The 13,537-nt window shown below is 46.1% G+C and overlaps 1 protein-coding gene across 1 annotated transcript in view; it reads right to left on the minus strand.

Moving 5' to 3' along the window:
- LOC311238049 (cathepsin F-like) overlaps window positions 1-4,868 on the minus strand; it is a gene marked incomplete at its 5' end in the record, with an annotated part of 42,171 nt that extends 37,303 nt beyond the window's left edge. Inside the window, 2 exons of the mRNA XM_084326013.1 lie at window positions 1,918-2,028; window positions 4,788-4,868. Of these exons, the coding sequence (XP_084182139.1) occupies window positions 1,918-2,028; window positions 4,788-4,868 (192 nt within the window). The remainder of the gene's footprint in view (window positions 1-1,917; window positions 2,029-4,787) is intronic.
- Between the last annotated feature and the right edge of the window lie 8,669 nt (window positions 4,869-13,537).

The following is a 13,537-nucleotide window of genomic DNA, read 5'->3' on the forward strand; positions in this document are numbered from 1 at the left end:
TCTGTATTCTTGTATGACAACTAATAAAGAAACTTGAACTTGTTATTTGGTTGTTTGTTTGGTGTTTTAATTATTTCCCTTACCTCTAGTCTGCAATGTATGTATCGTTTTTGTCCAATAGTCTTATCTGGATTGTTCTTTTTGTTTTTTTGGTCTACAGTATTTCGTTTTTGCTTTTGGTCTGTATACCCTTCTTCGAGAGATCCCTGTGTCCTCTCGCCAGGCCATCATTGTAAATAAGAATTTGTTCTTAATTGACCTGCCTGGTTAAATAAAGGTAAAAGAAAATAATAATAATAATAATAATAATAATAATAATAATAATAATAATAATAATAATAATAATAATAATAATAATAATAATAATAATAATAATAATAATAATAATAATAATAATAATAATAATAATAATAATAATAATAATAATAATAATAATAATAATAATAATAATAATAATAATAATAATAATAATAATAATAATAAAATTAAAAAATATATATATATATTTCACAATTACAAATTACCTGAGTAGAATGTATTAAATCCAAACAATGGCCTTAAACCCTATGCCTTATGATACCTAATAAATACAAACTGTTGAAGAAAAGTCCGAAAAAATACAGAATAATTGTCAATTATTAAATAAATGTCAACTTGGAGTTCCTAACCCAAAGTTCAAGCCTCAGCATCATTTGACGTCATGTCAACATGGCCACTCACATCGTACAAACGTTTGCGAGTTGTAGTTCATGCGAGACAAATTGTAAGAACATTTCAATAAAGCGCTTAGCGTGAACACCCATGTTTTTCAGACTTTGTAGACGTAGGTCGGAGATGGCATGTTACCGACTTCCAACTTCCCACCTATGAACCATGAACGAATGCAGCCTCATATCTCAATTTAGACTGAAACTCTTCTTCTTCCTTGTCTGCTGACATCAGCTCCAGACTAACACAATGTTCACCAGTTTAGACCTCAGGGGCATGTTTTGGAGGGGGCAAGTTCCCTTAATATCATGAGAACATGGGAGTAAAAAGAGAAATGTGTGTGTGTGTGTGTGTGTGTGTGTGTGTGTGTGTGTGTGTGTGTGTGTGTGTGTGTGTGTGTGTGTGTGTGTGTGTGTGTGTGTGTGTGTGTGTGTGTGTGTGTGTGTGTGTGTGTGTGTGTGTGTGTGTGTGTGTGTGTGTGTGTGTGTGTGTGTGTGTGTGTGTGTGTGTGTGTGTGTGTGTGTGTGTGTGTGTGTGTGTGTGTGTGTGTGTGTGTGTGTGTGTGTGTGTGTGTGTGTGTGTGTGTGTGTGTGTGTGTGTGTGTGTGTGTGTGTGGCAATCCAAGTCATGAGAAGGCCTTCGTCACAAGATCAAGGTCACATTATATTGCCAAGACTAAAGCTGAACAAATGCATGCTTAACTTAGATTGACACACACACACTAGCCAGTTTGTTAACTTTCTGTTGTGAAATGGTTAGCTTTTATCACAAAATACTGAACTCTCTCTCTCTTGGCCTGTTAGGACTGTCTGACTCTTACTAAACACTGCACGGACTCTGGTGCAGTGTGCTGCTATGTTATGGACCATGTAGGCTACTATCATCACTATTATTATTGACCGATTGAATCCTGCCATTCCACTACTATTATCATAATTACCAGTGTTGCATTGCTATCAAAGCTGGTTGTGCGGGCGCGTGCTTTTGCTCACAGAGCCGGTTGCACGACCCCGTCCCATGAGCAACGCACCTCTGATCATTACTATGTGCTATTACTATGTCTATGTTCATTACTATTACTATTATTACCTCTTCTGCCTGTACCTCCCCTCTCCCCTCCCCATATGCTACTATGACACCTGAATTTCTCCAAGGAACACTTGACACTTGCCTTGACTCACCGCCCACCACACACACACACCACCATACCTTCAGTTTGTGGAGCTCGGGGGAGAAGTCACAGGTACTCAAGAACGCAGACTTCTTACACTGAGTGTTGCTTAGCTCCACTGTGATGAGGTATCGGATTCCTTTCACAAGCTGCAACACACACACACACACAACACACACACATTGTCAATATATTGTGATGAGAATGGATATTTTGGTGCATCACCATGAAAAATATTGGACCCCAGGAAGAATAGCTGCTGCTATGCAAAAGGGAATGGGGGAAAACAAACAAACACAGACACACACGGAGGTGATGATGACAATTGTTTTATCAAACAAAATATTCCCATTGCTGCCTTTACAGCACTTGTGAGAGAGACTCACACCGGAATGTTCAATGTAGGATTTTCAAGCACTTGTTCGGAGGGTCAGAGACTCCACTTTTCTCTGTTCGGACCCATTCAAATTGTGGCTATAAAACACCCTCGGCACGGGTAAAGCTGGGAACGAGGTTACAGGCGACTAGGCGAGTAAAACCACGCACTCATGACCAGGGGTGTAGCTCCAGATTCTGGGCCCCATGAAAGAATGTATTTGTAGGCCCCCAGTGAATGTAAGCGCGCAAGCGGATTTTTTTTTGTCATTTGATGAAAACGCATAATATGGTTTTTACCTATACATTCGGATCAGGAGTTCAGCACCTGCACTGTTGGTGGGTGAGCCTAGTAAAGGATGTCGCATTGCGTTCATCTTCAATGAATGGACCAATGCAATAGTCTACCAAAGCCCCCCCTCTCTCTATATATATCTCACACACACACACACACACACACACACACACACACACACACACACACACACACACACACACACACACACACACACACACACACACTTCAGAAACAAACATAGTATCAATGAGAGCATCAATAATACACCTGAGTGATGTCTAGTAAAAAAAAAAATGTTTGGGGCCCCCTTCCAGTGCTGGGCCCTTGGAATCATCCTAAGCTACCCCCCCCCCCCCCCAGCTACGCCCCTGCCGAGGACCCTGATGTAAACAAGACGAAAGTCTTTCTCAGGTCTGCATCCTCTTAACAATTGTATGTATTGAGCCGTACTGTACTGTACCCATTCTGCAATCTGTTAATAAACTTTTCAATCAATCAATCAATCAAAACCGTCTAGAACTGTTTTTGAAACCTCGCCGTCCGACTCGTTCTGCTTCAACCCCGACGGCCTGGGTGGGTCTGGGGGATTTGCTGCCACTCGCTGGTCAAGTTATGTATTACACCACTAAACAGCATGGCGACCAATGAAACATAGACCACCGCAACAATGAATGTGGATGAGAGCCTTGGTGTAAGTGGTTGTAGCTACGGCTGTGGGGGTGCTAGAGACATGATCCAATAGACTTTTATACGCCTGAGTCTCCTGAACACGGAGAGACCAATCCCAAGTGACTATAGCTCGGCCGAGAAAGTGCCGATCGACTTGGGATTGGTCTCTCCGTGTTCAGGAGACTTGTTTACAATCACCACTGGCACTCTATAATATTTTATTTTCAGCTTTTATAGTTTCACAAACATACATCAAGACAAATCACAAACACAAAAAAAATAAAAAAATAAATAAAAAGAACACAAACAGTATGTTGCCAGACACTGTCACATCAATGAACAAACATACACCATGTCAAATGCTATACACTAAGGGCGCAAGGGGCTGATTCTCTGACATATATACACATACATATATATATACATATATATATACACACATACATAGTAGTGTTGTCAATACATAGTACAGAAAATACACAGGAGGACATTGAGAAGCACTTATGTTCTAGCTAAGCATTCCAAAAAGGGACCCCATATCATTTCAAATTTGTTCAAGGTCTCAGACCTACTGTGACGAATGCTTTCCAGCTGCAGAGAGGAGACCATCTCAGTGAGCCATCTTTTAAAATTTGGAGACGACGTATCTTTCCATTCCTTCAGGATAATTCTTTTGGCCACAGCCATACCAAACATCAGGGCCTCCTGCTCATTGTAAGGTAATTCTGCAGTGTTAGCTGAACAGCCGAGTAAAGCTAGAAGGCAGTCTGGGGCAATCTCTCTTTTGTACGCCTTGGTATACCAGTCAAAAATGTCTACCCAGTACTTAAATAGCTTGGGACAAAACCAAAACATATGTGAAAGATTACCCTCTGCGGACATGCAACGATCACAGATAGGCGATACAGAGGGATAGATTCTATGCAGTTTGGTTTTAGAGTAATGTAGTCTGTGAATGACCTTAAACTGTATAAGTTGGACTCTGGCATTAATAGAACATTTATGTATCCTGCTAAGTCCCTCCTCCCACATCTCATCAGAAATTTCCATACTAAGCTCTGTGGACCATACATCTTTAATGTGGTCGGAGGAAGCCATAGATTGGACAGAGAAATATGAAACAAAATAAGAGATCAGGTGTTTTGAAACTGGTGATCGGCTCATGAGATTATAAAACTGGTAGTCAGCAGGACATGTCTCAAAGTCTGGGATATTACTGCGGACATAATTTCTAACCTGCAGGTAACGAAAGAAGTGTGAGCTTGTAAGATTAAACTTAGACTTAAGTTCGTTAAATGAGGCAAAGTGACGATCAACATATAGATCTTTAATAGTGGCCAGTCCCTTTCCCTTCCATAATGAAAAAACAATATCAGATTGACCAGGGGGGAAATTATGGTTATCACATATTGGAGCATATGCCGAGGTTGAAGGTACTTTGAAAACCTTTTTGATTTGACTCAATATTCTCAGTGAGTTCCGAAGGATAAAATTGTTGAGAGCCATCTTATTAATCGTATCACACTTAGAAAATAACATTGCAGGAAGAGAGCTTTTTAGGTTCACATGCGCCTCCATGTCTAGCCACCTGGGGGCGTCCATGGCTACTGTAGCATCACCTATGAAGTAATCTTGCCAGAAGGTCATGGCCCTTGCATTAGCAGCCCAGTAGTAGTGCTGGAATACCGGCAGGGCCAGCCCCCCCATATGCTTTGGCTTCTGCAAGTGTGCTTTTGAAATACGATGTGCTTTATAGCCCCAGACAAATGGCAGAAGTATAGTGTCTATCTGTTTAAAGAAAGAGGCAGTCAAAAAAATAGGCACGCTCTGAAAAAGGCAAAGGAACCTGGGGAGAACCACCATTTTTATGACATTCACACGCCCCACCAAAGACACTGGCAAAATTCTCCACCTCTCCATATTTTTCTTCAATTTTGAGACCATTTCACCAAAGTTCAGTTTAAATAGGAGTTTGGGATCCTTTGGTATAACTACTCCCAGATAGGTGAAGTGGTCATATTCTATTTTAAAGGGTAAGCTGTCAGTAAAGGAAGAGTCTAGGCTCCCTGAGATGGGCATGAACACACTTTTCTCCCAGTTAATGGAGTAACCAGAGAAAGTACCAAACTGCCTTTAGAGTGCCACCACTGGCACTCTAAAAAAAATCAAACGCACTCCAAATAAGGCTACCAAACCTAACGCATTTGCCAGGTCTAAAAATACCACATGTAAATCTCTTTTCTCTATTATTGGCTGATTGAATTTTCCACTGTTCCTTTAAGTCCACCTAACACCATTTTCAAATCCCTGTTAAGGGTCTCCCATTATTTCCTTTAATTTGCCCTCTAGGCCATTTAACTATAGCTTTGTGTCTGATGGCAGGCTGGCCTCAGTACCATCTACATCCTACAGCTCTTCTCTCTGGTCTCAGTACCATCTACATCATCCTACAGCTCTTCTCTCTGACCTCAGTACCATCTACATCCTACAGCTCTTCTCTCTGGTCTCAGTACCATCTACATCATCCTACAGCTCTTCTCTCTGGCCTCAGTACCATCTACATCCTCCTACAGCTCTTCTCTCTGGTCTCAGTACCATCTACATCATCCTACAGCTCTTCTCTCTGGCCTCAGTACCATCTACATCCTCCTACAGCTCTTCTCTCTGACCTCAGTACCATCTACATCCTCCTACAGCTCTTCTCTCTGGTCTCAGTACCATCTACATCCTCCTACAGCTCTTCTCTCTGGCCTCAGTACCATCTACATCCTCCTACAGCTCTTCTCTCTGGTCTCAGTACCATCTACATCCTACAGCTCTTCTCTCTGGTCTCAGTATCATCTACATCCTCCTACAGCTCTTCTCTCTGGCCTCAGTACCATCTACATCCTCCTACAGCTCTTCTCTCTGGCCTCAGTACCATCTACATCCTCCTACAGCTCTTCTCTCTGGTCTCAGTACCATCTACATCCTACAGCTCTTCTCTCTGGTCTCAGTACCATCTACATCCTACTACAGCTCTTCTCTCTGACCTCAGTACCATCTACATCCTCCTACAGCTCTTCTCTCTGGCCTCAGTACCATCTACATCCTCCTACAGCTCTTCTCTCTGGTCTCAGTACCATCTACATCCTCCTACAGCTCTTCTCTCTGACCTCAGTACCATCTACATCCTACAGCTCTTCTCTCTGGTCTCAGTACCATCTACATCCTCCTACAGCTCTTCTCTCTGGTCTCAGTACCATCTACACCCTCCTACAGCTCTCCTCTCTGGCCTCAGTACCATCTACATCCTACTACAGCTCTTCTCTCTGACCTCAGTACCATCTACATCCTACAGCTCTTCTCTCTGGCCTCAGTACCATCTACATCCTCCTACAGCTCTTCTCTCTGGCCTCAGTACCATCTACATCCTCCTACAGCTCTTCTCTCTGGCCTCAGTACCATCTACATCCTCCTACAGCTCTTCTCTCTGGCCTCAGTACCATCTACATCCTCCTACAGCTCTTCTCTCTGGCCTCAGTACCATCTACATCCTACAGCTCTTCTCTCTGACCTCAGTACCATCTACATCCTCCTACAGCTCTTCTCTCTGGCCTCAGTACCATCTACATCCTCCTACAGCTCTTCTCTCTGGTCTCAGTACCATCTACATCCTCCTACAGCTCTTCTCTCTGGTCTCAGTACCATCTACATCCTACAGCTCTTCTCTCTGGCCTCAGTACCATCTACACCCTCCTACAGCTCTTCTCTCTGGTCTCAGTACCATCTACATCCTACAGCTCTTCTCTCTGGCCTCAGTACCATCTACATCCTCCTACAGCTCTTCTCTCTGGCCTCAGTACCATCTACACCCTCCTACAGCTCTTCTCTCTGGCCTCAGTACCATCTACATCCTCCTACAGCTCTTCTCTCTGGCCTCAGTACCATCTACACCCTCCTACAGCTCTTCTCTCTGTCCTCAGTACCATCTACATCCTCCTACAGCTCTTCTCTCTGGTCTCAGTACCATCTACATCCTCCTACAGCTCTTCTCTCTGGTCTCAGTACCATCTACATCCTCCTACAGCTCTTCTCTCTGACCTCAGTACCATCTACATCCTCCTACAGCTCTTCTCTCTGGCCTCAGTACCATCTACATCCTCCTACAGCTCTTCTCTCTGGCCTCAGTACCATCTACATCCTCCTACAGCTCTTCTCTCTGGCCTCAGTACCATCTACATCCTACAGCTCTTCTCTCTGGTCTCAGTACCATCTACACCCTCCTACAGCTCTTCTCTCTGGTCTCAGTACCATCTACATCCTCCTACAGCTCTTCTCTCTGGCCTCAGTACCATCTACATCCTCCTACAGCTCTTCTCTCTGACCTCAGTACCATCTACATCCTCCTACAGCTCTTCTCTCTGGCCTCAGTACCATCTACATCCTCCTACAGCTCTTCTCTCTGGCCTCAGTACCATCTACATCCTCCTACAGCTCTTCTCTCTGGCCTCAGTACCATCTACATCCTCCTACAGCTCTTCTCTCTGGCCTCAGTACCATCTACATCCTCCTACAGCTCTTCTCTCTGGCCTCAGTACCATCTACATCCTCCTACAGCTCTTCTCTCTGGCCTCAGTACCATCTACATCCTACAGCTCTTCTCTCTGGCCTCAGTACCATCTACATCCTCCTACAGCTCTTCTCTCTGGTCTCAGTACCATCTACATCCTCCTACAGCTCTTCTCTCTGGTCTCAGTACCATCTACATCCTCCTACAGCTCTTCTCTCTGGCCTCAGTACCATCTACATCCTCCTACAGCTCTTCTCTCTGGTCTCAGTACCATCTACATCCTCCTACAGTTCTTCTCTCTGGCCTCAGTACCATCTACATCCTCCTACAGCTCTTCTCTCTGGTCTCAGTACCATCTACATCCCCTCCTACAGCTCTTCTCTCTGGCCTCAGTACCATCTACATCCTCCTACAGCTCTTCTCTCTGTCCTCAGTACCATCTACATCCTCCTACAGCTCTTCTCTCTGACCTCAGTACCATCTACATCCTACAGCTCTTCTCTCTGGCCTCAGTACCATCTACATCCTACAGCTCTTCTCTCTGGCCTCAGTACCATCTACATCCTCCTACAGCTCTTCTCTCTGGCCTCAGTACCATCTACATCCTCCTACAGCTCTTCTCTCTGACCTCAGTACCATCTACATCCTACAGCTCTTCTCTCTGGCCTCAGTACCATCTACATCCTCCTACAGCTCTTCTCTCTGGCCTCAGTACCATCTACATCCTACAGCTCTTCTCTCTGACCTCAGTACCATCTACATCCTCCTACAGCTCTTCTCTCTGGCCTCAGTACCATCTACATCCTCCTACAGCTCTTCTCTCTGGTCTCAGTACCATCTACATCCTCCTACAGCTCTTCTCTCTGGTCTCAGTACCATCTACATCCTACAGCTCTTCTCTCTGGCCTCAGTACCATCTACACCCTCCTACAGCTCTTCTCTCTGGTCTCAGTACCATCTACATCCTACAGCTCTTCTCTCTGGCCTCAGTACCATCTACATCCTCCTACAGCTCTTCTCTCTGGCCTCAGTACCATCTACACCCTCCTACAGCTCTTCTCTCTGGCCTCAGTACCATCTACATCCTCCTACAGCTCTTCTCTCTGGCCTCAGTACCATCTACATCCTCCTACAGCTCTTCTCTCTGGCCTCAGTACCATCTACATCCTCCTACAGCTCTTCTCTCTGGCCTCAGTACCATCTACATCCTACAGCTCTTCTCTCTGGCCTCAGTACCATCTACATCCTCCTACAGCTCTTCTCTCTGACCTCAGTACCATCTACATCCTACAGCTCTTCTCTCTGACCTCAGTACCATCTACATCCTCCTACAGCTCTTCTCTCTGGCCTCAGTACCATCTACATCCTACAGCTCTTCTCTCTGGCCTCAGTACCATCTACATCCTACAGCTCTTCTCTCTGGCCTCAGTACCATCTACATCCTCCTACAGCTCTTCTCTCTTGCCTCAGTACCATCTACATCCTCCTACAGCTCTTCTCTCTGGTCTCAGTACCATCTACATCATCCTACAGCTCTTCTCTCTGGTCTCAGTACCATCTACATCATCCTACAGCTCTTCTCTCTGGCCTCAGTACCATCTACATCCTACAGCTCTTCTCTCTGGCCTCAGTACCATCTACATCCTCCTACAGCTCTTCTCTCTGGCCTCAGTACCATCTACATCCTCCTACAGCTCTTCTCTCTGGTCTCAGTACCATCTACATCCTACAGCTCTTCTCTCTGGCCTCAGTACCATCTACATCCTCCTACAGCTCTTCTCTCTGGCCTCAGTACCATCTACATCCTACAGCTCTTCTCTCTGACCTCAGTACCATCTACATCCTACAGCTCTTCTCTCTGGCCTCAGTACCATCTACATCCTACAGCTCTTCTCTCTGACCTCAGTACCATCTACATCCTACAGCTCTTCTCTCTGGTCTCAGTACCATCTACATCCTCCTACAGCTCTTCTCTCTGGCCTCAGTACCATCTACATCCTACAGCTCTTCTCTCTGGCCTCAGTACCATCTACATCCTCCTACAGCTCTTCTCTCTGGCCTCAGTACCATCTACATCCTACAGCTCTTCTCTCTGGTCTCAGTACCATCTACATCCTCCTACAGCTCTTCTCTCTGGCCTCAGTACCATCTACATCCTACAGCTCTTCTCTCTGGCCTCAGTACCATCTACATCCTCCTACAGCTCTTCTCTCTGGTCTCAGTACCATCTACATCCTCCTACAGCTCTTCTCTCTGGCCTCAGTACCATCTACATCCTACAGCTCTTCTCTCTGGTCTCAGTACCATCTACATCCTCCTACAGCTCTTCTCTCTGGCCTCAGTACCATCTACATCCTACAGCTCTTCTCTCTGGCCTCAGTACCATCTACATCCTCCTACAGCTCTTCTCTCTGGTCTCAGTACCATCTACATCCTCCTACAGCTCTTCTCTCTGGCCTCAGTACCATCTACACCCCCTCCTACAGCTCTTCTCTCTGGCCTCAGTACCATCTACATCCTCCTACAGCTCTTCTCTCTGGCCTCAGTACCATCTACATCCTCCTACAGCTCTTCTCTCTGGTCTCAGTACCATCTACATCCTCCTACAGCTCTTCTCTCTGGCCTCAGTACCATCTACATCCTCCTACAGCTCTTCTCTCTGGCCTCAGTACCATCTACATCCTCCTACAGCTCTTCTCTCTGGCCTCAGTACCATCTACATCCTCCTACAGCTCTTCTCTCTGGCCTCAGTACCATCTACATCCTCCTACAGCTCTTCTCTCTGGCCTCAGTACCATCTACATCCTCCTACAGCTCTTCTCTCTGGCCTCAGTACCATCTACATCCTACAGCTCTTCTCTCTGGTCTCAGTACCATCTACATCCTCCTACAGCTCTTCTCTCTGGTCTCAGTACCATCTACATCCTCCTACAGCTCTTCTCTCTGACCTCAGTACCATCTACATCCTCCTACAGCTCTTCTCTCTGTCCTCAGTACCATCTACATCCTACAGCTCTTCTCTCTGACCTCAGTACCATCTACATCCTCCTACAGCTCTTCTCTCTGGTCTCAGTACCATCTACATCCTCCTACAGCTCTTCTCTCTGGCCTCAGTACCATCTACATCCTCCTACAGCTCTTCTCTCTGGCCTCAGTACCATCTACATCCTCCTACAGCTCTTCTCTCTGTCCTCAGTACCATCTACATCCTACAGCTCTTCTCTCTGACCTCAGTACCATCTACATCCTCCTACAGCTCTTCTCTCTGGTCTCAGTACCATCTACATCCTCCTACAGCTCTTCTCTCTGGTCTCAGTACCATCTACATCCTCCTACAGCTCTTCTCTCTGGCCTCAGTACCATCTACACCCTCCTACAGCTCTTCTCTCTGGTCTCAGTACCATCTACATCCTCCTACAGCTCTTCTCTCTGGCCTCAGTACCATCTACATCCTCCTACAGCTCTTCTCTCTGGCCTCAGTACCATCTACATCCTCCTACATCTCTTCTCTCTGACCTCAGTACCATCTACATCCTACAGCTCTTCTCTCTGGTCTCAGTACCATCTACATCCTCCTACAGCTCTTCTCTCTGACCTCAGTACCATCTACATCCTCCTACAGCTCTTCTCTCTGGCCTCAGTACCATCTACATCCTCCTACAGCTCTTCTCTCTGGCCTCAGTACCATCTACATCCTCCTACAGCTCTTCTCTCTGGTCTCAGTACCATCTACATCCTCCTACAGCTCTTCTCTCTGGTCTCAGTACCATCTACACCCTCCTACAGCTCTTCTCTCTGGCCTCAGTACCATCTACACCCTCCTACAGCTCTTCTCTCTGGCCTCAGTACCATCTACATCCTCCTACAGCTCTTCTCTCTGGTCTCAGTACCATCTACATCCTCCTACAGCTCTTCTCTCTGACCTCAGTACCATCTACATCCTCCTACAGCTCTTCTCTCTGACCTCAGTACCATCTACATCCTCCTACAGCTCTTCTCTCTGGCCTCAGTACCATCTACATCCTCCTACAGCTCTTCTCTCTGGTCTCAGTACCATCTACATCCTCCTACAGCTCTTCTCTCTGACCTCAGTACCATCTACATCCTCCTACAGCCCTTCTCTCTGGTCTCAGTACCATCTACATCCTCCTACAGCTCTTCTCTCTGACCTCAGTACCATCTACATCCTCCTACAGCTCTTCTTTCTGGTCTCAGTACCATCTACATCCTCCTACAGCTCTTCTCTCTGGCCTCAGTACCATCTACATCCTACAGCTCTTCTCTCTGGCCTCAGTACCATCTACATCCTCCTACAGCTCTTCTCTCTGGCCTCAGTACCATCTACATCCTCCTACAGCTCTTCTCTCTGGCCTCAGTACCATCTACATCCTACAGCTCTTCTCTCTGGCCTCAGTACCATCTACATCCTCCTACAGCTCTTCTCTCTGGCCTCAGTATCATCTACATCCTACAGCTCTTCTCTCTGGTCTCAGTACCATCTACATCCTACAGCTCTTCTCTCTGACCTCAGTACCATCTACATCCTACAGCTCTTCTCTCTGGCCTCAGTACCATCTACATCCTCCTACAGCTCTTCTCTCTGACCTCAGTACCATCTACATCCTCCTACAGCTCTTCTCTCTGACCTCAGTACCATCTACATCCTACAGCTCTTCTCTCTGGCCTCAGTACCATCTACATCCTCCTACAGCTCTTCTCTCTGGCCTCAGTACCATCTACATCCTCCTACAGCTCTTCTCTCTGGCCTCAGTACCATCTACATCCTCCTACAGCTCTTCTCTCTGGTCTCAGTACCATCTACATCCTCCTACAGCTCTTCTCTCTGACCTCAGTACCATCTACATCCTCCTACAGCTCTTCTCTCTGGCCTCAGTACCATCTACATCCTCCTACAGCTCTTCTCTCTGGCCTCAGTACCATCTACATCCTCCTACAGCTCTTCTCTCTGGTCTCAGTACCATCTACATCCTCCTACAGCTCTTCTCTCTGGTCTCAGTACCATCTACATCCTCCTACAGCTCTTCTCTCTGACCTCAGTACCATCTACATCCTCCTACAGCTCTTCTCTCTGGCCTCAGTACCATCTACACCCTCCTACAGCTCTTCTCTCTGGCCTCAGTACCATCTACATCCTCCTACAGGTCTTCTCTCTGGCCTCAGTACCATCTACATCCTCCTACAGCTCTTCTCTCTGGCCTCAGTACCATCTACATCCTCCTACAGCTCTTCTCTCTGGCCTCAGTACCATCTACATCCTACAGCTCTTCTCTCTGGTCTCAGTACCATCTACATCCTACAGCTCTTCTCTCTGGTCTCAGTACCATCTACATCCTACAGCTCTTCTCTCTGGTCTCAGTACCATCTACATCCTACAGCTCTTCTCTCTGACCTCAGTACCATCTACATCCTCCTACAGCTCTTCTCTCTGGTCTCAGTACCATCTACATCCTACAGCTCTTCTCTCTGGCCTCAGTACCATCTACATCCTACAGCTCTTCTCTCTGACCTCAGTACCATCTACATCCCCTCCTACAGCTCTTCTCTCTGGCCTCAGTACCATCTACATCCTCCTACAGCTCTTCTCTCTGGCCTCAGTACCATCTACATCCTACAGCTCTTCTCTCTGGTCTCAGTACCATCTACATCCTCCTACAGCTCTTCTCTCTGGCCTCAGTACCATCTACATCCTCCTACAGCTCTTCTCTCTGGTCTCAGTACCATCTACATCCTCCTACAGCTCTTC

This window comes from Notolepis coatsorum (genome assembly GCF_963971535.1).
Source record: "Notolepis coatsorum genome assembly, chromosome: 12".
Lineage (NCBI taxonomy): Eukaryota > Metazoa > Chordata > Actinopteri > Aulopiformes > Paralepididae > Notolepis > Notolepis coatsorum.